The sequence below is a fragment of the Pagrus pagrus genome (assembly GCF_965226575.1).
Source record: "Pagrus pagrus genome assembly, chromosome: 18".
NCBI classification, from domain to species: Eukaryota; Metazoa; Chordata; class Actinopteri; order Spariformes; family Sparidae; genus Pagrus; species Pagrus pagrus.
The window spans coordinates 17559748-17584872 of record NC_140202.1 but is presented as its reverse complement, the minus strand read 5'-3'; the positions used below and the strand labels follow the sequence as shown (position 1 = coordinate 17584872).

General features: G+C 43.5%; 1 protein-coding gene across 6 annotated transcripts in view; it reads left to right on the top strand.

The window, feature by feature from the left end:
* The first annotated feature begins 3777 nt into the window (after positions 1–3777).
* qkia (QKI, KH domain containing, RNA binding a) overlaps positions 3778–25125 on the top strand; it is a 77795-nt gene continuing 56447 nt past the window's right edge. For 2 of the 6 annotated variants that reach the window (XM_084380438.1, XM_084380437.1), the window contains exon 1: positions 3778–4385. In XM_084380438.1, coding sequence (XP_084236564.1) covers positions 4241–4385 — 145 coding nt within the window. In that variant the 5' untranslated portion in view covers positions 3778–4240. Of the gene's footprint in view, positions 4386–11179; positions 11296–25125 lie in introns of those variants that run through there. The other 4 variants (XM_084380439.1, XM_084380442.1, XM_084380440.1 and 1 more) reach the window with 4 other exon arrangements.

The window sequence follows — 25125 nt, the reverse complement described above, 5'->3', positions numbered from 1 at the left end:
GTGATCAATATATTGACATTTAAAATGAGTGCTCACAAACACTGATGTTTACAGATTTGATCTCTACACCACTAAAGTAAAACAACGAGGGGTAAGTGGTTGATTTCATGTCATCCCAACATGTCCCACCATCGCTTTTACTCACTCATCCACCCATTTCATCCTTATTGTCTACGATTCTTATTTCGGGTGATTTCAAGACAGATAAATAATGTTCAGCCACTGACTGTAACAAATGCACACACACTATTCAATACGAGCAACAGTGCATGGACACATGAGCGCAAGTAGGGCATTTGTCATGTCATGCTTATGATACGAGTTAAAATGAATAATAGGTACATTATGTATTTCTCTGTATATTCTCTGTATATGCTGTGGTTGCTAGAAGGACATTTATTTCTGTTGCGCTGTGCTCACACCTTCCTCAAAATGTAAATGACCCAGATTCTGCCAGCACTTTTTCCCCACAGTCCCCAAACTAGTAAGTCAAAAGAAAAAGGGAAAGATGTTGTTCTTGTTTGTATGTATGCCTGTTATCAGAGCCTAAGGGCCTCTGTTCACCTCCTCCAGAGCTACGGCCCTTATCGCACACAGCCTCGCCTCGACAGTCTCCCACTCGCTTTCCTGCGGCTGTGGCCCCCGAGGCAGGCTACAACTAGCTACAGGGCCCCTACCAAGGGCCCCATTGTCTTCATCAAGCGTACTTTCAGCTGAAAACCCAGGGCGCTCTCCAAGCTCATTGTGAGCGAGCTAACAGCCTCTCTTCAAAAGGGGCTAAACGCATGTTCATTAATTATCTGGATCCTTGTTAATTGGATTAATTGTTGAATAGAAACCGTGTTATTAAAAATGACGAAAACACAAGGGCAGGGGGAGCAAAAGGGGGGATTAATATCGTTCCTGTTTACTCTCGGGCTGTCAGAAGACATGCACAGGCTCACACACACACACACACACACACACACACACACACTCACAAATTTAGGTATGCTCTGCCTGTCTCTCTCTCTCTGTCTTGTTTCCTCTAAATCTGCGTTTCTATTTCTCACACATATCCACGCACACACCGACGCCGTATGTGACCCAACTCAGAAGAATGAGCGCTAGGCAAGGTGCAAATTACCATGCGCACCGCTGAGATAAGAACTAAACCCATTTTCAAAGCTCAGAATAAATGCCAGATTCTTTTTGATGCAGGAAGTCTGTGACTTTTTCCATCGCTTATATTCAAAGATTAAGGGAAGAAATAAAAGAGAAACATAAAGTCAACACCATGAACAATTTAGCTATCTCCAACGCGTATAAAAAATGGGGTTTCTCATTCCTTCTGCCTTTCTGCGCGCTCTTATCCACCAAAATCACTTATCAGTGTTTGACTTCAAGGGATGTTTTATCAGTCCAGCTTCAAGATAGCACACTGATATTGCAGACCATTCGGATGACAGGACTAATATTACATGTCTTGTGTAATTGGTAGAGGTGCAAATGACAAGCCATTATGCAAAAACCTCACTATCTGTGTTTTCCTATGGTCACTGATTGAAAGTATGATAAAGAAATGGTAAATATCAGACACTCCAGAAGGCAATGGATATGCTAGTGTGGCACTTCAGATATGAAGCTGTTAAATCCAACCAAGGGATAACATTTTCATTTTGATGTGCAGTTCAAAATAAAAGTCCAAATTGAAATAAAGGTTTAGGACATTTCTTGAATGATTACTTCTTGTACATTTTAATAAACTGATTCCAACACAGATAAGGACAATAAGTAATGATCTGCATCCTTGCCTTGATATGAGTGTATCTGCAACTTTCCCCATCTCCAATGATTAATAAAATCAGGCTGATCAGACCTGCAGAAGCCATCATTTTTGAGCACCAGCCTTGGTTTGTTTGGAACTCAGCTGGAGCTCAACAATAATTATAGAAATAACATACTGTTGCATACTGTGTAGATGCTAGCTGAAGGGCAGGGAAGCGGGATCCAGTACATGATGTGAACTGGTTGTTAAGGCAACTGTATCCGTCTTTCTGCTTTAATGCTGTTCCCTGCTGTACTCCCAAATACTGTTTTCTGGGGTTGTATGACTGATTGCAAATATTTTGGAGGCGATGTGTGTGATTTGTGCAAGCAGGTTTACAGTTTGTATATATGTTGTAAGTGTATGATATGTGTCTCAGAGAGATTGTCTCAATTAAACTTGTCCAAACACATCAGTTAGTTTTGTTATCTGTTTATTGGACAAACTTATACAAAGAGTTTGGACTTGGCGTTAGCAACATGGCTACCCCTAATGGCCTGGCTACTGTCCAAAGCAAAAACCAACCTTAAGATTCCCAATTTGACCAAGAAATCGGTTTTGATAAGAGGAAGCACATATCGGTGGGGGGACAGTTTTTGTCACAACGGTGCGTACCATTGAGTAAATGCCCCTCCATTCACTCATGTTTTACCTCCCTCTTCATCTTCTTTGCCTCCTCCATCAGCTGGTTTCTTTTACTTTTGGGGTGTAGAGTTTCCACAGTGATTCCAGTTGTTTCACCGTTACCTGGGGATAGTTACCAGGGAAAACAATGACTCTTCATGGTTTGGTTGTGATATGGCAGACAGACAGCAGACATTTACTATCCTCTGTACCAACACAGCGATGACAAACTGCAGCCAGAGGGTCATAGTGCAGCTGTTTGAGCATTCATATACCCAGCGTGGGGACTACTTTTTACAAAGACATGAGTGGGTGAGCAGTAAGCGGACAAATTGAATGAGGGCCAAGGTCAGGGCTCAGATTTAGCTGGGGCCTCTTTCAGCCAACAGCTGTTAAAATCAAACCGGACCAGTTGTGGTTTATTTTCACACTGAGCGGGATGTGAGAAACTGGAGGTAGCTGGTTTGTGTGTGTTCCATTGATCAGGGATGTTAATCTTCGGGGGATATGTAGAAAGGTCCTCCCAAGGACAGGACAATAAAAAGGCTTTATTGATCACTGGAGCGTTGATCAATCGGTCCCAAGACAGATAACAAGACGTACAAGTCTTGAGTAACAAAAGGCATCGTGTAGGATATGGACTGCACATGTTAATCATTTTTTCATATTTCGACATCCTAAAGTGAATACGTTATGTCTTGGCAAGTATACTACCTCTGTCACACACAAACTCTAGATGAAGTGGGTGAGCACTCATGCAGCCCACGTGTGAGTATTCAAATTAGATCACTAGTTCACACCAGATTAGTAGGCTCATACTCGGCATTGCTGAACCATAGAATGACGCCGGTCCTTGTGAAATCAACGTGACAAATGGGGCCGCTGTGCTTTCAAGTAATCAAAGGAATGTTGTTTTCACAGTGGATCAGCGACATGAAGGGCAACATAGACTTCACTTTCTTCACAAAGCAACATAAAACCAGTTGGAATCTGCAAAAAGAGGTTATTTAGTGGTGGGAGCAGATCTTTTTTTGGCAATGGTATAACAGAGAAAAGATCTGAGCTACAAAGAGGCCTGTGGGTGTTAAGTCATCAAGAACAAATATACCACAAAGAGGACTCGTGACCCGAAAGACAGAAAACCTTTAGCTCACTCCACTTCTCATTCGCAGTAATTTCACAGGTTGGTGCCGAAGTTATGAAACAGAACTACTGTTCCAGTCTGGAAATGTTTAACTGCTGTAATGTTGCTATTAGTGGGCAAAGGGAGAAATAAGTAAATGTGTGCTATTCTGTGTTGACAACACTTCAGGGGCAGTGGATTCCTGCGCACTGCACGCCATTGGCCCGAATTTCCGTCGATCATCCCACCAACCATTCCGCCCCGCCCTCCAGGCTCGGTTGTGAGAGCTCATTGGTTTTCCCATTAGTCCCCTGAAAGCCCCGCTGGCCAATAGTCGCTGAGGAGGACGGAGCCTTTCCGGTAGAACAGTCGCTCGCGCCTACAGTGGTGGAATCGAACGTCCCCGAGCGCACACGGCGTAGAGGAGAGTACGGCGCACGAGTCTCTGGAAGGAAGATAACGGTCTCTTTTTTTGCCCCCTCTCCACTCAAACAGCAAGAACAAACCAAGCCTGAATTTTTTTTGGGGGGGTTTACAGAGTCTTCTCATCACAAGGAGGAGGGAAGCGAGGGATTGGAGCCGCAAGTTTTTTTTTTTTTCTTTTTTCATTTTTTCTTCTTCTCCTTTTCCCCCTAAAAGAGGATTCTGTGCGTCGCGGTGGTTTGTTCTCCGCTCTCGCCGCAAAGATGATGGTCGGAGAGGTCGAAGTGAAGGAGCGACCGAGGCCGAGTCCCGACTATTTGATGCAATTATTAAACGAGAAGAAGCTCATGACCAGCTTGCCGAATCTCTGCGGCATCTTCACACACCTGGAAAGGCTTCTCGATGAAGGTAAGCGGCGGTCTGGGGCGATGGGGTTGGGAGAGGGGGGGGGGAGAGACGTGTGTGTGTGTGTGTGTGGGGAGGGGGTGCGTGACCACGGCGCAGTCCGGTCTCCGAACGGCTTCGTTGGGCGTCCCTGCTGCAGAACGCCCTAGCATTGTAGCATCGCAACACTAACATTCTTAACTTCCCCCGATGTGCACCTCGCATCTGGGCGTCCCTGTTCTAGAACGCCCCAACTGTGTAGCAATGCATCACCAACGTTCTAAACTCCCCACCGCAAACATAGAAAAAAACAACCCCGAACGAGTTTGTTTCACCTCAGACCACCGCGGGATGTGGATCTACGGAGTCCCGTCGCTAATGTCGGGCTCGCGCGGAGTTTGTCCCTGCACTCCTGACTTAGAGGCGACGAGACGAAAACTTTCTCTCGCTCACTTAGGGAAAACAAAAAAAGCCCGAGATGTCTGTCAGTGTCAGCGTGTTAACAAAGGGGCGTTCGCGGAGAAGTTTCTGAGCACACTTTTATTGTGGGGAGGGGGTTCGTCAAATGCGAGTGTCGATTAAAAATGTTAGACGGGGCCCGATTCCCACATGTTCCACAGCAGTTTAGCTCGGGTTAGCCACATTTTCAGCTAGCGAGCCTCGGGTGTCTGCGTTCCGCTGAACTCTTCAGGAATCAAAGTGATACTCAGCCGAGCTACGCATTTTTAAAATAAGCACTCAACCTGGCGTTTTTCGGTAAATTGCGAGGAAGTGTCAGAAAACTTTCGCTTTCTGTGTGAGTGTCGGGGCTGTTGTGTTAGTTGTTGCCCAGCGGCCGAGCTTAAAAGCACGGAGGAATGTGTCTGCTTGTTGCCCAAACAATGGCCAGTGAGTTGCTGCCGGGAGGGGGGGAGTGCACGAAGATTATCACAGCCGTCTAACTTTTTCATTAAAAGGGGGGGCACCGTTTTTGTTTGTCTCCCTTCGCTCGGACACTACAATATTTGTCCTCAAGCCGAGGGTATGTTTCTCTCGAATATATCCCCTTCTGCTGCTGCTGCTGCTGCAGTCGTCGTGTTTTTTTTGCCAGTCAAGCGTGCTGCTCTACCAAAATTGCGTCGCCTTTTGTCGGCGGCGCCGTCCAGACGGGGTTGTCCGTCTACATGTATTTTCTAGGCTTCGTCTCAGATTTTTTTTCAGTACAAGCGACGGCGCTGATAAACAAAGATTACTCGCCCGTTCATGTTGATAGTATCAATAACATAAGCTGGTCTAAGCGGAAGGTTGGACCTATGGTTTATGTAACTGAGCTGGGGACACTAGAGAGCGCCACAGCCCCCCTAGCAAGACTGTCCCCTTGTTGTGCTGTGTTGTGTCGGGCTGGACACCATGACACTGAGATGCTTAAAAATAATAGGCACCCTGACTACCTTCTTCGCAGACATGGGAAGTGAAGAGCAGGGCAAACCTCACAGTTTCGGTCGCATGTCTGGATGAGTAGGCTCTGTAGTATGTAGCTGTTAAACCGGTCTGCAAAGTTTTCTTTGCTTCCTTGATGGCGAGATAAACAAATCACTTGAAACTTAAAGTGGACTGTTTGCTCCCCATCTCTCCAGAAAATTACAGCAATGAAGAAATAAATGTGTATGACATTTAATAAAAGTAGAGTAAGGTCAGAGGCAGGCGATATTACAGTCGATAAAAATGCCACTTGAGTTTCTGGAGATGCAAAAATCTAAGCAGTTAATCAACATATCAATGTGTTTTGTCAAACAGCACAGCCACAAATCTCCCAGCATGTGTGAAAATCTTTGCTTCCAGTGTTTAATTACGCTCCACACCCCATAAATGCCTCACAAAAGAGGTATTATGGAGTTTTATTTTTAATTCCAAAAAGAGTCAGTCAGGAATAATGGGTGCGTTGATGTGTTCATTGAGGGGCGAGTCAGGAAGCGGACCTGTTTCCTTTTTTAATCCCTGCTCCCCTTTGCCGTCTCCCTGCCCCCACAGTCAGAGACCCTAATAATCATCTGGACAGTAAAGAAAGGGGATCATGCACATGCTCGTGTCTGTGTACCTCTCGCTTTTTCCCAACAGCTCAGCCGTGCTGCTGTTGGCAAACAGTACGGGCTAACGAACTGAAAGCAGGGAAAGAAACAGATTTTTTTAGCTTGTGTGTGGTCAGCAGTGATTTTTTTTTTAAACTACTTTAATTCATCTTCCACTTAGTGGCTTTTACTTTGTGAGGCCAATTAACAAAAATTCAGTTTGCAACCCAGAAAGACCAAAGTGCTGCATTGATGGGGTTTGAAAAAAAAAAAAAGATAGACTCTTAACCAGAGAAAACCACTAAATTAGTTTAATCACAATAAAAATGTATAAAAGTTTCTTTGCATGAGATTTCCTCCGTCCTCTGGTGTTCTGGACTGTTTTTAACACGGCTGAGACATTGAACTATTTTTAGTTTTTCCGGAGATTAATTGTCTGACATTGTCACTACATGTACAAAATGCGAAAAAAGGTGACAATAGGTCTTGTCACCTTTCTTTGCATTTTGTATTTGTTCCGTGCTCATATAACCCACCAAAGCTGTGCATTGAGTGCAGGACTTGGGAGCTCGGGAGGAAAGACGTGTTGAATGTAGCAGAAGTTAATTTAAACGCATGAAAAGGCACATTGTAAATTTTGCAACACTGATCCTAATTTTATAATCACAGATTTAATATTTTGATACATTTGCTTCATGTCAACTAAAGGTCATTGAGCTGATGTCATAAAGTGGTGCAACTGATTCTTACATCACTCTTCCTTTTTTTTTTTTTTTTAAATAAAAGCTTTTCCATCATGTCTTTTGCACCATTTGGCTTTGGAGCAACTGGTTTGGTAGGGGTTCAGAAATCAATCCTGCAGTGCCAGGCTGGTCCGTCGCCTCTATGCAGCCTTAAAATGTCCCCACCTCTGGTGTTTAAGAAATCATGGCTAGGACACTCGCAAACCCCCAGCTTCAGTCTCACTCCTCTAAAACCTCACATGGCTGAGGTTTACAAGGGTTTCCACAGCACCAGCCCAAACTTTACCCTGCCGCCAGAAATTGCGTGTGTGTGTGATGAAAGCCGCCCCAGTGCAGAGGAGGCCTGTCTGACTGTCTGGTTCCTGTTAGGGGCTGTTTGCTTTGCCTTCCCCTTTGGACGGGGCTGAAGCTCAGATGCGATATATTTGAGGTCAGCCTACTCCCACTCCCTGTACCCGTACTGGTGTAAGCTGACCCCACCCAGAGTAAAACCGAGTGGACAATCTGTTCTTTTCCAATTGTTCCTAACATAAAAAAGAGAGAAGAAAACAGCAACGGTGTTCGTAAAGTTGTTCTCCAGTGTGCTTTATTGTTAATGTGTTACGTTAGGTTGCCTGTGCAGTTCCAGAGACCTCAGAAAAATTATTTAAATGTTTACTTTGTGCTTATTTGTTGTTAGATACTTGTGTAATAGGAATTTTCACAAGGACGAGGAAAGCGTGTTTTTTTTGAGCTTGATATTTGACAGCAGTAAAGATAAACATCACACTAAGCTGCAATTTCCAGTCAGACGGGAACGACCCCAGGAGGGAATCTTTAACTTGTGGCATTGTGGTGCGAGTTACGTTTGATCTAATAGTTATTTTGTTCGATGTGTGTTTGTGTAGTGTTCTCCTCGGAGTCTGTCGTGGGCACAACAGGCTCCAGTTAATTCTGTCTCATTGACAGTGGGTGTCTTGTCAAGGCCACAAGAAGAGCCAAGGTGCTATATAAAAGGCTATTGATGCTCAAGCAGACATAGAAACATAACCAGTCAGTGAAGGAAAAAATGAAAAGGAAATGCAACAAAGAGAAAGTTAAGGACTCCTAATCTGTCAACAATGCATCAGCCGCGTTTGTGTCCTAGGGGACAAAAGCTTTTGTGTATTGTTGATAAAATTACAATGACAGCACTTCTCTTCTGAGAAAGTACCGTTTCACAGTCTTAAATGTCATGAACATCTTAAATCCCTTCCCTTGTCAGACTTTAGTGTACCTAATAAGAGCAAAAATCTAACCCGTTACAGTTGAATTCCTTGAACTCTTTCTCAAATTGTCCATCTCTCGATAATATACCCCTCTGACAGCTGCACGTCTCCCTCACCCACCCAGTGCTTTGTGCATGTCTACACAGCTGTTTCCACGGCTGAAGAAAGCTGACACCACCCTGCTTTGGCTGCGTGGACGTCCCCATAACGTTCCCAATATGTGTGTAGTCCCTCAAGGTCACTCTGGCCGACTGACAGCCCCCTTTTGAAATCCCCTTGCGCTGCAGTTGTTCATCTCCCTGAGGTGACACCTGCTATGGAGTTTTTTTATTTCTCTTTACGATCTGCCAGCCAACAAGCTGCTTCAAATTGCTATATTTTCTCTTGGCAGGAGGAGACAGCCCATATAACATCTAGAGATGTAGCCTAGTAGTGAAGTGCTGGCGCTGTTGTAAGGTAGCGGAGCATAGGAGAAAGGGAGGGTTTTTGTATTTTTGTTGTGATGAAGTGTGGCGAGGATTTCTATGGGGAACAGAATAGTCAGATTGATCTTAAAATATTTACTCCAAGCTCCCCTTACCTTTCCTTACAGGCTCATTTTTGAGCTTTGTTTGTATAATAGATTAAATGGTCTGTTGTTCCATCACACGTCGTGCATCATACCACTTGTACCCAGCTACAGAGCCCCCTTTGCCTGTACAGTTTTGTGTCTGCTTGTTTGTGTCTGTGTGCCATGGTTTAACAGGACCTTCCCAGGAGAGCTGTCAGCGTTCGGAGGACAAACTGTCTGCTGTCCACTGTGGTGCCTGTGTGGAGAACTGGTCCTTTGGGAACAGCTGTTTAGAGAACAGATTTTGATAAATGGGAATTGCGTTTGGTTTTGTACCTGGTGTCCCATATTTCTGTCAATCTGTCCAAACGGTTCCCCCCCTGTTTTCTTTGTCTTTCTGTGTCTGGTTGTTACAGCACTGTACTCTCCTGCTGTAGTTTGACCCTCAGCACAGGGCTAAACCTGCACTAACCTCTGACATGCAATCAATTTAGTAGCTAACAAGATTGAGCACCGCGTTCAAAGTAAGATACAGCTCAGAGCCGTGAGAGCGCAGATAGAGACTGACAGGAAGAGAGAATTGGGGGTGTTAGGCCAGGACTGTTGTCGCAAGCAGAAACCGGTTATACACCCCCCACCCCAACCCCTTTCTCTTCTCCCCACATTCTCTCCCAAAGCACCACTTATAAGCTGGAATTTAATTAACCACAAGCCATTCTGTGAGCTGGTTTACTGAGCCATCGCCACCAGTGAGAAAGCAGAATTGGAGGCTTTGTGCTCTCTTTCTCTGTCTGCCTCTCTCTTGCCCTCTTACAATCCTTCTTTCACAGTCTCTCCTCCCTGGTAATAAATTAGGTAGTGGCATAAGTTTGACAGGGTGAGGTGTAGGGGTTGCGACAGGACCCGGCATTGCCTTGCCTGTCTTCCATGCTGACGTGCCTCTGCATAGCCCCACCACAGTGCCTTTGTGATATTCCGTCCCCGTTCTAACTCCAACACCGGACCCATCTTGCTCCCCTGGCCCCAGTCCAGCCCCAGCAACGCCACCCCCCAGCGGGTGCTGTGTGATAAAGTCGTCCAGCGACAGCTCCGGGCTCTTATCTCAGGCCTCAATCCCATGAGTGCTGGGGCCTCCTTATCACTGCTGCCTCTGCCTGGCCTCCTGTCTCCGTGCCCTGCTCTGCCTGCCTGGCTGCCTATCTGGCTTGCTGTCGCCAAAACTAAGTGTCTGCCCTTCTTTTACTGCTGGCTGTTAGACAACACATTGCTGGGTGAAGTTTATCTCTCTTTGTTATTCCTGAAGCAGAGCAATCCCGCTTAAATGAACAGTGATAAGTTGAGCAGATGAACAGTGAATTTTACTGAAGAAGTTTCATTAAGAGGTTTCTGTCAAAGCGAGAGTCATAGTTCTGTGTGCTGATAAAAAAAACAGTGTTAAAGAGGAAGATGAATTAAGTTATGTTGTAATAATTATGTCGTAACAGCTCCCTGACACAGACTTGTTCATTAAATTTGGTTGTTTATTCCTTTTTTTCCAAAACCATGCTTTGACCCAAGATATATGAACTTCCACCCTTTTTTCCTTCTTTTTTTGTGTCTCATGCAAAATATTTGCGGGAAGTAACGCCCGTTTCAGACAGGAAAGGACTACGGGGAAGGCGAGTCAGTGGTTTGTTTTTCCCTCAGACAGACGGGGAGAAGGAGGGGGGCTGTTTTCTTGCTGTGGTGACAAGAGAAGCCTGCTCTTCTTTTGCCCTCTCCCACAGAGGTGGGTCTGTCTCCCATCTTTCTTTTGACTAATTTAGATTACACCATGAATCATCGCTCCTGTCCCTCCTCCGCACATTTGTGTGGATACTCATCACATACACTATTTCTCAGTATATTCCTCAGTTAGTGTATGTGTGCGTGTGTGGGGCCCCACCCTGTTGCATTTTTGGAGTGCTTCAAATAGCTTTCCCACCTCCCTCGCTCATAGTAGTCTCCTTTAATGCCTCACTCTTTCTCTTTCTATCTTCGTTTTTAAGTCTCTGAACAGTCACAACAGACATTGTGTATTTTTGGGAATCATACCAGAAATATTTGTCACCGTTTCCTCTTCCCTTCCCCATTTTTTTTTTATCATAGAAAGGAGGTGAAAAAAAATCTGAATGCCCACTCTGTTCCTCTCTAACTCGCCCACCCCACTGCATTCATTTTCTCTCTCCTTTCACAGGAGGAATGGCAGCCGAGCGTTGGCAGCCGGCTCAGGAATTTTACCGGGAGCACAGTCAGAGCACTTAACCTCCAGCCTGGTGTTTGTTTTCCCCACACACTCTCTCATAGTGTGTTTTAGCTCTGCGAAATGTGAGGCATAGGAATTTCTACTTTGCTGCATATATATTTAAATGTTGAATGGATAATTCGCTGTAATGTGAAGAGTATTTTCTTCACGGCTGGTTCTTCTACTGAGTAATGTAGAGCAATTGGTAAGTTAGTAACCCAGTAATGTTTTCTTAAACCTTCTCTTATTTTCCGGTCAACCACCTCCAAACCCACTGCGCCACGTTCACTAGCCCCTTCTTTCAGAACACCCCAGTGGCTCAGTCAGCCTGTGGTCTGCAGCCTTTACCTTGGTTTCACTAGTTGCAGGCTGGCCGATAAATCAAAGATGAATAATTTACCTGTCCCTCAGCAGCCTGTGTTGTTTCTGTAAGGCTTGGCAAGAGCAGGCGGTGCTGCCATAACCTTCCCTGAGGGCCACAGAAAGTGAGGTGGCAAGAGGAGAGAGATTCCTCTGTAGCTTTCTGCCATCAAATATGAAGTGCTGGGAACTTCAACCTTTACCAGTCTCAGCTGCTTCTCTGTCTCTTCAGCTTTAACACATTTGCAGTCCTTAGCTGTCAAATCCATGTTGTAGTATTCATAGTACTCCAGTTGCTCTTTTCTGATCTCTTGATATTGTTTAAAAAACAGTAAAAATGTTCAGTTTAACCACAAAAAACTAATACATTTTGTTGTTAAATTGTAGCTAAACCTGAACTTATGGAAGTGTAACCTTGCCATTGATACATCTGTTAACAAGCCTTCATGGGTCTGGGTTTCACGAAAGAAAGTGATATTGTTTGGTCTGTCCTTAACATTTATGCTAAAGAAATGGTCTGAAAAGGGCTGCTCTCACAATAACGCTTCAGTTTGCCAATCATGTTTTGTTTGTAGTTTACCTAAGGCAGTCGTTGTGCAACTGGCTCTGTATCTTGAATGCTGATGATGTCTTGTAAAGATGTTTACTACTCCATTTTTAGATTGTGCTGTCCCTTAAGATTTCCCCGGTCTTACTTTGAATGAAATTGACGTATTGTGTGAAAATCTGTTTAGCATATGTTGTTTTTTTAGCAATGATAGACATTATTGTCAGCATTGTTACAAACATCTGTAAATGTTTTAGTTTGATGTCAAGGTGGTAGCAATAACAATAACCCCAACAGGACTGTTATTTTAGTGTTTATAGGATCAAACATTAGAAAACATTAGATGGTACTTAAACACCCTTTGTACTCCCCTTTATAATGCCTTTGTCTCTTGCACTTTATTGCATCTTATTGCTAAATCTATTTTAAAGACTGTGTGACAGGTGTGATCACATGTCAAGTGTGTTAAGTGTAAATGAGGAGCTTTGCAGTAGGGGCAAAGTGAGTAGCCTCAGTGCAATCATACTGCAGCTATTCAGGTCCATTTTGAACACCTGTGACTCTGAATCACCCTTGTTTGATCAAACTGTCTAAACCTGTCGCTGCTTATAAACTATTACCAAGATTCTGTTACTACGCTACATATTTGAGCGTATTATTTAGCTGCCGTAGAGAAACATGGTGAACAGAAAGGCACCGCCACATTGTTCCTGTGCTGCGAAAATGGAGGCTGAAAAAGCAAGGATGTGCCGATTACATATGAACCACAATCCTGTCCGCTGTCCATTTCTCTAAAATGATTCGAAAAATATTTTAGTGTGCTGTTTAGCTGTAATATGATATTGTTTGTTAGTAGCTAAAAACGGACTCCTAGCCGAAACCAAGCACTGCCCAACTCACAGTACAGTCACCCATCAGCGGGAGTGCTTATTGGTCTGTTGTGGCGCAGTGCGTTCTGGTTGATGGAGGTTTTCTTCCTTTTGCGCAAAAGGTAATACCACAGCCTTTTTTCTTACGTAGCACCGATTTCAAAAATATTTGTTTCGTTCTACTGCAGACACAGCCCAGGTTTTATGTGGTGAAATACTTCTTTAAGTCATCACATCAGACAGAGGTTGCAAGTAGCAAAGCTCGCATTGCTGTCTGCTTGTAGTGATTGAATTTATGCTGGGGGAAGTTTTCACAGATTTCCTATACGGAGCTGTCACTTATATTCACATAGGTTTTTAATCCACTGTCCCCTCTATGTGTTCAGCAATGTTTCAGTTGCTTGAACATGGTCCTCTCTTTCTCACTGATGTGTCACACATAGTGAGTGTCTAGCCTAACTGGAATTACATGTGTTGCACAGTTGTGTTGTACAGTGGCTGTCTGCCCTGCAGCCTTGTGCTGTAATGTAAAACATGATTTGCTTAGCATAATTTATGCCCATGTGCTACACCCAAAGTATCGGCACATAAATGAAGTCAGAGTTGTACAAGTGCAAATGGAACAGTTTTGTGTTTGTTCTGTTTGGTTAGAGTTTGTCACTGCTTGTCTGTTTGTGATGAGGCTTAAGTCTGTCTGTCCTTATCAGTTCAGTGGTTGGGAGGAGATTACAGAGCAGAAACAATGGGTGGTTTTGTATGATTAGGCTTTAATTGGTGAAACAAAGAGGCTCTTTAGCACCGTGTGTAACATAGGAAAGACTGGCATAAAAGCCCACAGATAGCTGGCAGGAAAGAATGTGCTGTGTGTATGAAAGGGTTAGCGAGCATGAGCCTCATCCCTGCTCAGTTGATTGATTGTGTTCGCTGAAAGGAAAAAGGCGAGCAAGGCTGTCGAGAGAGAGGGGAGGATGGTGAATGTGATAAAGAACAGTGGGGGGAGACAGAGGATTCCTATGCGCTGTGAATGAGGTCATCTGGTTGGTTGTGAGGAAGGTCACTGACCCCTCCCTCAGCTCCACACTCCACCCCTCTGTCTCTCCATTCCTCCCCCTCAGCTAATGATACACAATGGCTTTTTGTGCTTTAATGGGCCAGACGCACACATTGGGCCATTCCTACCAGTTCACATAGAGGAATGCACACAAGTGCTGTCTGTCAAACAAGCCCCATACATTGCAATGCATTTATCACTTGTTTTATTGTCTCAGCTGAATGTACAGTACTAAATGAACTGTTCTCAGAGCAGCTGAGATCCGCCTGTTTATACTGTTGAATAGTGATGGTGGAGACAACTTGGAGCATGTTGAAGAGATCTTTTGTAATCTTTGTCTTATATTTTTGTTGTCTAGAAAAGGTATTTGCAGTGTAAAGCATCAAGCCAAATGAACAACTGAATGTTGTTTGGGTATATCGTGCGTGTGTGCGTGGATGGGTGCCCATTTCCTTTTGTATTTTGTCCTTGCAGATGTTGCCCTTTATTACTGTACAGCTAATGAAACAACATACACATCATTATATGGAGTATATGATGAATGCACCACATGCGTTTTGGTGGTGCTACAATCAATCAAAGTCTTAGGTTGTTAACCTATTAAATCTCTACACCAGAGGCATTTACAGCCAGATTGCAAGAACGCCTCCATTAAGCATCCAGTTTTACTTGACTTCAATTTGATGTTGTTCTTGTTGTTTTCTAATATGATCTGGCAAAAAAGTCAGTCAGAGTGGTTCCCCCCCCCTTTTTTAAATCAATTTATTTTATCAACAATCGGACACCGAAAACACAGATACCGATAATCAGACCATCTTAACACCAAATGCAGGATTGGTCCTGGATCGTGCTTTCAGATAACAAACCTTTTTAAAAAGCAAGATCTGGCCTCGTTTTGTAGACCTGCTCAAGACCATCTCTAACCACACAAACTCAACATTTTTCCCTATGGAACTATGGTCCTAAATACTGGCACTTGAACTCCGGATGCATCTGACATGAGAAGTCTTGATCATATCAATGACTAATATGTAGCTCACAACTGGTTACATAGCTCACAAGTAGTAAATTAAAGTGACACTGTCGGTAACTTACAGCTGTGCACATTCCTGCTGCCATGTTTGACAGGTTACACAACTCCTGATTTAGGTTAAAAAACATTATTATAGAATGCACAACCAGCTCGCATAGTTGACCTGAGGGTGCTGCTCCTGTACACCTCAGCCTTAACTTCTGCCATCTCAGCCCAGTGTCGTAGGAATGTTGCTCATAAACAACTTACAAGGTGCTTCTTTATTGTTGTCTCAGATAAGATTACAGCTGCTCCTGTCTGGTGCATATATTTACTTGCAGGATGTGCCTGGACAAGCACAATGACATGAAAGGTAGTGGTAAAAACAAATTGCCATAATTTGGATTTTGGATAGGTTTGTGATCACATGCATTGTGTGGGTTGGTTAAATGATTTATTGTAAACGTTAGTGGTCTCCCAGGGAAGGTTAAAGGCAGCTGTGGGTGGACAGTGTGTAGACACAGCAGGTGAGACAGGTGTGGGCATGAGCAAGGTGCCAAGGTGCCAGCTGTTGTTGACACCTTAAGGTGAAGAATAGTCTGCCAGGAGATGGACTTGTCTGTCTCTGTCCCCTCTAATCCTTCTCTGCTTTCGTGTTCCACCCCTACGCCGTTTCTTTGAGAGTATTTGTCTGACATGATTGTAGGTTGTTTGGGATGGGAGCTCTTCCTGCAACCTTATTTCTATTGAGCGTCTGACACGTTTGATGAACCAGACCTTGGTTATATCCCCGCTCCTCCTCCCTCACCACCATGTGTATAATCCCACTCTTCCTGTCGGCACACTTGCATACACAGTTTGATTTCTCCCTCTTACTTCAACCTTTCTGTCTTAAACATATAAATGCATCCCTCTGATCTGTCTCTCGTTGTTTTCCAAAGGAGAAAAACAGTATCTGTTCTCTCAAGGGGGAATGAGTCATTTTTCCTGGCTTTTCCTTTTTACCTATTTATTTTAGCAGAGTGACTCTACAGTTCCCGTCACCGTCTGCTTTTCAATCCCTTCTCTCATCTCCAGATTTTTCTTCATTCGCTCCGTCCTTCCATTTGTTTTCTCTATCTCAGCTTCCCTCTCTACTCGTATGTGTGGCAAAAATCCAGCCTTGGGGCTACATTGCCTCTTTCATGTGAGGACCAGTGGTGACATTAAAGGCCCGCTACGTGGTCTGTCGGTTTGCATCAGCTCAGCTCTCACCGTCTGCGCTCAGGAGGACCCTAGTATGCACTCGGCGCGCCACTCGATCACTCCCAGGCTCAAAACCTCGGTTGGTAGAGGACAACATGCCTGCACCCGTTGGATGTAATTGTGCCCATGTATATGCACTCGTAGATTTTGTTAAGCTCTCACACCCAAGCGCTTTGAGGCAGATCGATGTTAAAGGCTTAAGCGTAGTGGAAGCTCGGTTAATGACAGTCGAGTCTGTGACTCTCCCTCTCTTCCCTTTATGACACTCTGACCCAGTTGTTACAGCCCCTCCATCATGTTTGTTTTTTAAATGCTCTAAATAGTACATTCAGCATGACTTGGCAGACAAAACAGATCAAACAGATGATCTCCAGGACCAGACAACCAGACCAAACACAGCTAAAGAGCAGATCTGAAGATCAAAAGGGTGTAGGTCAGGGGGAGTCTTTTCCTCTTCCTTTCATTGTCAATCTTAATATCTGGAAGTGCATCAGACACTCAGAGAGGTCTTCAGCTGTTTGTTCTTTTATAGAGAATCAGTATGCACTACTGTTCACAATCCATCCATGGATACTTGGCCCACAACAATTGACATTCTGGCACAAAACCATGCGTAGCCATCCAGATATTTAACACATTGCTTGCATGTCTAATTTGTATTTTACAAGAGTAGGTGTTTTGAATTGGTGAGATTCAGATCCTGGAAAAGTGGTATGTCAGACTGTGAGGACAATGAAGAGCCAGCACAAAGACACAACAACAGCTGTGATGTGAGGGTATGTGTTGTCACACCCAGGGACAGACTTAGTGGCTGTTGGACTTGATCTTAAGAAGGTAGCTGCAAGTCCCAGCAGGCCCTGTGCCTGGAGATGAAACAACAGCTGACACACACACACACACACACACACTTTGTGATGTAACCTGTTTGACTGCGTGTTTAAAACTCATGTCCAGCCCAGGGATTTTCCGCATTGAGTATTTAAGCCTAGCTCAAAGATGGATCAGTCGGCTGTAATGCCACCTGCAAAAAAACTTTGGGGTGTAAAGAGAGGGGAACATAGTGAACAGTTAACAGGATATACACTACCAAAGTAGCACTAATTCTAACTTAAATATGGCCAAGAAATTTCGGGATAGTGATTAGGATTATTGAATTGAAGATGTCGTGCTACCTGGGAAAGGTAGGGCTAACAAGGCCTTGCACATCCGGCCCGTTTCCATTTGGTGTCCCTCTCGAATAAATCAATTTTTAGTAGCTGACCCCCCCCCCAGTGCATGACTGACACTTGGTCACAGAAAATAGGATTGGAGACAGATTGCTCACGAACAAGTTTTAACTCAGTTTCATCGGTGCTTTCTTGTTGTAATCAAGAGACATCATTCCCCGATAATGAGAGAGGGGAAGGAATGTTGTGGTTTCTCATTTTGTCACACCCCCCCCTACCAAACACATATTAAATAAGAGATTTTTTTTGCCCAGTCTGTTTGTTGACATACTCAATACTACACTTCTGGCAGGCTCCTGCTGCTCCCATCTGTTCCAAGCCAAAAATCACTAGAGTCCCAGTTGATTTTGAAGGTTTCCTGTTAAAATGCAGCCCATGTCGTATCCTTTTCCTGTTTTGCCATTCCAACTAGGGCTGCAACAAGCGATTATTTTCATTATTGATTAATCTACCAAAAATACTTTTCACGACTAATCGAGCCCAAAGTGACTAGAAATGGCTTCTCATGTCCACCCAACATTCCAAAGACTTTGATACAATGGGTAATTTTTACCCACGTTACCAGAGGTGAGAGATCGAGTGTAGATCACATATAGTCATGAAGTCAAAAATTTTTTTTTGAACCGATAGTGGGAAGTATGAGAAATTCCCTTCTTCCCTATTGGTTGTGATCACTGTGGTCTCCTTAGTTACAGGGGTGGGGACAGGAAGCACATTGCATGTTATCTCCTCCAGTCACACTGACAGCCAAAGCCTTTCCTTCCGCCCTCTTCTCTCTTGTTTCCTCTCCTGACAGCTGGACCTTTCCTGGCATTGTTGCATGACGGACGAGGCAGCTGTGTGTCGGAGTAGACGCAGTTAAGATGTGCTTAATAGATTAATAGTGTTCAGTGCTTTTTGATCCTCTGATTTATGGTCTACAGTTTCAGCTAACCGCTATTCGGCATAGCTCTTTGGTCACCCTTTGCGGGATAGTTTTTCCTCTTATCCAAACAACTGATATGAAATGTCAAACTTTCAAGCCCCATCTAAGTAGTGGGCAAAGGAAAGGGATTACCCCCTTTCCATAGGCCAGAGGAAGTCAACAGAAAGTGGGTACAAGGACTGCTCTTCAGTCCGCAGTCATACACCCCATCAGCATGCATCCTGACTCTTCATCCTGTTATTCTTCCCATTCCTTATCTCGTATTCTCACATCTTGTTGAGCTCACAGCATGCATCCTGTGCTTCATTTTCCACAGCATCCCCTGCATTGTTGTGGGTGTGTGAGTATGCCTATGCAAGTGCGGAAGGATGCATGTTTGAATAAGTGTGCCTGAGGTCTCAGTGGATAAAAGAGGATGTGTTTCTAGATGCCTTGGTAGCATGTGTACATCCACCAAAACGCTGACAGTAGAGTTAAACGGGTTAAAGCAGAGTGAGAGAGGGATTCTTGAGTAGCACCTTACAGCACTGCTCAGGTCTCGCTTTTGTTTACCTGCCTGATTTTACTGGCAGGTAAGGTCTGTGAAATGAGGTCCCATGAGATGCAGAAGAACCAACAATCTGTTTGGTTGTTTTCTCACACGCTTTGTTCATGCTTTGAGCGTGTGTTTGTGTTCATACTAATTAATCCACCAGTTTTGACGGCTCCTGTCACAACTAAGCTTTTTAGTATGCGTGGAACCGCACAGAAACATGTTTATATCTCAAGGAAGTGAGAGTTTGGCTTCTTCCTTGTATTGTAGTCCAGATGAGGCAAGCTGTTTCTTTTTTCTAGCAAGATTTGTAAAAACCATTTTCAGCTCATAAGGCTTCACTCTTAAAGCCAGCCTGTTAAATGACTATTGCTGTGGCTTCCAATTTAACGCTACATATCCCCCCCCCCCCCCCCCTTTCAGATGGCAAAAGCAGCAGTAAAATAGCCTATCTTTGCTTGGTATTTTAGAAGGAGTCTGAGTCTGCATTTGTGTGCATTAGGTTGGCTGTTTCAGCTGAGCTAGGGTATTGGGCTGCTTTAAAAAGGTGAAGCGTGGAGAGCGAGAGAGGAAGTATTAGCACAGAACTCCCTTCTACTGTGCTGGATTAGAAATTTTTTTTCGCAATCGCTGAATAATTAGCAATATTATGAAACTACCCTGAGAAGGAGCTTTTAGCTCTCTGTTAACTACCACACTTACACTCCACAGTGCTTCCTGTAAGGGAATGGTATCGGTGGGAGTGTGTGAAGGAAAGAAAACCGTTTCTGTATCTTTCTGTCTTCCTCACTCACCCTGGGGTGCCTCCCTCAAGTTTGAATGTGTGCAAGTGTGCACACACTCACACGTTTCACCCCAGGATCCTGTTGGAAGTTCCCCCACGCAGAGAGTAATGAACGTTGGCCCCTCGCGGCAACCATTAAGAGTAAGCCATTATGGTTCAGTATCGAGCCAGCCCTCCCTGCCAGTTTCACCTCACTCTATGGTAGACCCCACTGAGTGCACAAAACTGGCACTCCTATGGCTCATTGAGCTGCCAGCATGCCCCCCCACCAGCACACAGTCCCATAAAGCAGTTCCACATCATCAAATGTGATGATCCCCTGTTCTAATTTTAGTCTCAAGTCTTAATAGCTCAGCAGATACTGTCTGAAACACTCATTTCACTGTAGTGCTGTGAGTGAGGAGGAGAAGATGGGTTTTTGCTGCAACTTTTTAGGAATCATGTCAATTATTTACTGCAGTATTTTAGCTACCGTGGCTGAAAGGCTTAATGTGACTGATTGGCTTTGATTTTAGAATTGAGAATTATTAAATATCCAGTGAAGTTTACTGTGTTTGGACACTTATGTCATACAATATTGATAACCACATTTGAGGGATCATTGTCAAAATTATGTGTATATCAGCCGATATATTTGTTGTTACTGTTATTTTGTTGGTCACACCATCTCTGGGCATTCTCTAACACTGTAATTCTTGGCCACTTAACAGTTGTTTAATGATTTTGCTTCACTGATTATCATGATCTCAAAATTGGCATCATAATGCATTCTCAAGCTACACTTAACTGGCCTACTTTTGAGTTGAATCACTGCACCTGTTCGTCGGTCACTGCTGGTGCTGGAGTTGTCAAATGGTCCCTCAAGTCTAGAGATGTAACAATATAAATACATAATAATAATAATAATAATAATAATAATAACAATATTTTTTTATATAAAAATTAGTTTCAACATATTTTGATAATGCATTTTTTATTGCAGTTACTTTTAAGTCACAAATCTCAAACATTTGCTTGTTCTAGCTTCTTAAATGTGAGGACTTGCTGCTCTTCTTCGTCATTTATGATAGTAAATGAAGAGTCTTTGGGTTTTGGACTGTTCACATTTTTCTTTTCTTTTTCTTTTTTTTTTTTTTACATATTATTTACAAAATGACCAATCATGAAAATAATCTGTAGTTTAATTGCTAATGAAAAGAGTTTAAGACATTTCATCAAATGTGAGACAACCTTTTCAAATATTTTTTTCAATCTAGACTAATGTTTTTATAGAAACAATATATAGAAAAGACATTCTCTTCACTTCCCAGTGTATTCAGTCCCTTTTGTTCCACTCTATCGCTATTTCAGCTTTTTTTTCCTGGCTCCCCTCAGCTCTGCGTTTCTTGTGGCCCCTCTCTGCTTGTCTACACTGTCTGTTTGCTTTGTTTAATCACCAAACTAACGCGCTATGACACGTTCCTATAGCACACCGTCACCGTTGCTGCCAGCAGCCACAGAAAGCCACATTCAACCTGGCACTTCTTCCCCTTCCTGCATGCAGTCACAGTGACGGCCCCAGAAAACATTGCATTTGCCACCGGTTATGATTAATGGCTTCGCTGATTGCTGTGCTTGGCCATTACCACACCTACACATTCTGCTTTTAGCATACTTATTCTCAGGGGTTCAGCCAAAATGCACGAGGAGGTAAACTGTGTGTCCAACTTCTCATGCTTCTGACGTAATACGGATTGGAAGGAAGATTGACATAGACGAAATTTGGTACAAACTTGGAAGATACTTTTTAATTAACACTAATTTGGTTCAGCAAATAAACATGGTAAGATAATAGAAACATGCATACCATGTTATAACTCTGCATATGTAGTTTATATAATCCCAATATGAGTTTACTTTATTTTAAGGTGGTATGGTATTTTAAGGTGAAAGAGGGAATATGCCCATTTTTCTCTGCCATCTACAAACTACATCTTTGTGGCACCAGTTTCCACTGCTGTCGGTCATCTTGGTAAAATATTTAACCAGTAAGAGTCGAGGGAGAATGTGGAGTTGATGTGTAATAGAGAGCAAATTGAGTTTTTCCTCCATCTATTTGTCAGTGGAATAAATATGTGGCAGTGGCTAGTAAAGCAAGGTGGAGGAGCAATGTAGCACTATTTCCTGCTTGTTTCCTGCTGTATTTGTTTAGCAGATTTTTCTCTAAGGCAGTTTCCTCTCCTCCTTCCGTGTGGAGTGTTATTTCTGTGGGTTCTCTTCTCTCAGGAGAGCCTCGCCTGCAAACACACAAAAGCTCATTAGCTCATGCGTGTGTGGGTGTTTTAATGTCTCGTTGGGTGTTTGTTTTTATATGTACGATATGTGTTTAACTTTGCGTCAGGGCACACACATTCCTGTGCATTGTTGGACCATAGCTAGATGTAATGCAAGTTGTTATTTACGTGTGTGTTTTCAGGCAGCTTCAGCTCATTACTGATGATCAGAGAGCGGAACCTGCCGCTTTCAGGGACGTAGTCGTCTTGGATATAAACACACGTGTGTACATCGACGTGTACAATTTCTGCACTGTAGTGTTTGCCTCAGAAAAAGATCATGTTATAGTGTGTGTGTGTTTGTGTGTGTGTGTGTGTGTGTGTAAGCGTTTTATTGGTGTAGAATGCATCAACTGGCCGTTTCCAATTTGGATGAAAGCATCTCTCCTCTGTGTCCTGGCTTGCCGTTTACCCATGAGATGAGTAAGCATGTGTGTATGGGAGTGTAACTCTGTAATTTAATTTTTTTTTTTTACCTGGCAAAGGGAGAAGAGAATCCAGAAACCTTGTTACTCCACTCGTTTATTTAGTGGCCTATCTCCTTAAAGACCTGACGCTGGAGCTTTTTTCCCAGCCTGCTTTAGGAGAATCCCTGACACACAACATAAATCTCCCCCTCTTGCTGCCAGCAAACCGCACCGTCATTTCTGTCTCGAGCCATTTAGACCCTTCAGCCTGTGGGGGCCAGGGCTGATATCCACATCATGTCAGAGTAGAGGAACAGTGTGGAGGAGTCACTGTGAAGCAAAGTGATGATTGATATTTGTCAGTACTATTTTGAAAGTTTAGATTTAATGAATAGGTTAATGCTTTTCCAAGTCTGTCTCGCAATACTCGCATGTCATATGTACATTAAAGAAGTAGGCGGCTGCAATTACATATTTCTCCTGTCTGCACTGGTTGTCAGGTGAATCCATTATTAGTGCAACTCCTATGTAAGAGATGGGCAATAAAATCTACTGCCCTTGTTTTGTGCCAAATGTTCATCCAAGGCTAATATGAATCAGCTGTCTGGTTTAGTGAATCAACTGTGTATCTTCCAGATTTTTTTCCCTTACAAAACTGCCTCTTTGTGTCACTATCCCTCAGCAAGGAAACGCTTAAAGGGGAAACACAAAAGGGGAATTTTGTGCGTGTAACTTTGGAAGATACCCAATAAGTAATCTAATGAAAACAAAAGACAAAATGCCTGTTTTGCTCAAACTTAATTACGAAGCTATTGGAATGTGAATGAACATTATCACGGGGCGCTCATGCACTTTGTGTTTTCTACGACTGCATATAGTCACATCTCCACAGCAATAAACACTCCTATGTTGTTCATTATGGCTTCTTCTCCCTCTGAAAAAGGGGCTGCCGGGATGCCATGGGGAACATGACTTGCACCCCGGTGTGTTTTAGACTTACTGCAAGTAATAGACACACTTTGGTAATGCTATCACAAATGAGTTGGAGTGTTTGATGTAGCCATTTCCAGAGACATAACATTGCCTTAATTGGGTTGAACAGTGTTGAACAACAGTTCACGTCTGAAGTACTGCATGTCCAGTGTTGCTATTATTTACTGAGAACCATAGTTTTTCTTGTCTCCTCATTCCTTGGTTCATCAGGTCAGCAAAAACTGAAACAAGCCACATGCTGAACAGAGAATCCTGTACTGAGCATTTTGTGTTTAATGTGTACACTGTCGCACTCCTGTCCATAATCAGTAAACAATGGCAAGTGAAGTGCTGACCCTTTGGCTACAGGATGTTGACTTTTCAGCCCCCTAAGGCAAACCCTTAAGGACAGGATATTTCAGACTTAAACCTTGTTTTTTTCGTTGTAAGAACCGAACTACACATGCTGTTCTTAACTATGCTGATAGCACAGCAAACTCATTAACAGCACCGGAATAGTTTGTGCACGAACATCAAAGGGTTGTGCAGTGTAGGCCTACTCTTAAATCAAAGATTAGGAAGTAAAAATAAGACAGAAGCATGAGGAAACATTTTTTTTCTCCTCCAGAAAGAGGGAGGGGGAGAGAGAGGCAGCTGTGAGTTGACGATAAGACCCAGAAATGCATACGTTTTCATGGCTCAGTCACCCCCACCAATGCACACTACACTTCTGCTCTCTGCTTTAAAAGAAACCTCCGTCTTTCATATGCTTGGCCTGCCAAACCCCTAAACTGTTGAAGTGGAGTGTCGTCTTGGATAAAGTCGTCTGTGCCGTGAATAAAGGGCAGGAATGCATTAAACGCCCAAATCCTTTCGCTTGCAACGGGTACCCAGGCTTTGTGATTGCTAAAGTGCACAGCTTTAAAGTGAAAAGGCTTGTTCCTCGCATCGGTCTTGTTTCACTCAACACCGGCACATTTAGGTGTATCTGTGATTGCTGTAGCTCTTTTGGACACGACCACCACATTTTCATGTCTATATTTATCTCGGCTTCCTAGTTTTTTTCTGTTTCTTTTTACCTGTTAAATCATGAATTGAGCAAGCATGCATGTATAAGCAGGAAAAGATGGAGTGATTTTGCACAGCACAGGTTTTTTCATCCTAAATCCTCCTGAACAGGGAGGACTCATTCAGTCGCTCTGCAGAGTCGAACATTTGATCATTTTGGCTTGAAGATTAATTGGTGTTAAACTCAATCTGTTTCAGGTGCCAGATATTATCAGCCTAATACCAGGCATCACAAGGCATCTAAAGCTGCTTTCCTCAGGCAAAGCTGATCACACTGATTACTCGCCCATTACATTTCTTTTGCTCTCCTTTCTCTCTCTCGCACACACACACACACACATACACACTACACATATATGGACAGATGTGCTCAGCGTGGTCAGAGGACGTTTTGCTCTGAGCTACAGGGTGAGGACGAGGCAGTTATGGAGCAGCAGGTCTATTTTTGGGCTCTTAATGGACTTGTTCCCATTCTCCAGTGGAGCAGGTCTGGCTGAATGATCTTCATCAGGCTTAAACCTGATTGCAGTATCTCCTCCTTTGTTTTCAATTTTACTCTACCCCCCGCTGATCTCTTTGCTCCATCTTTGATCTCTCCTCCAC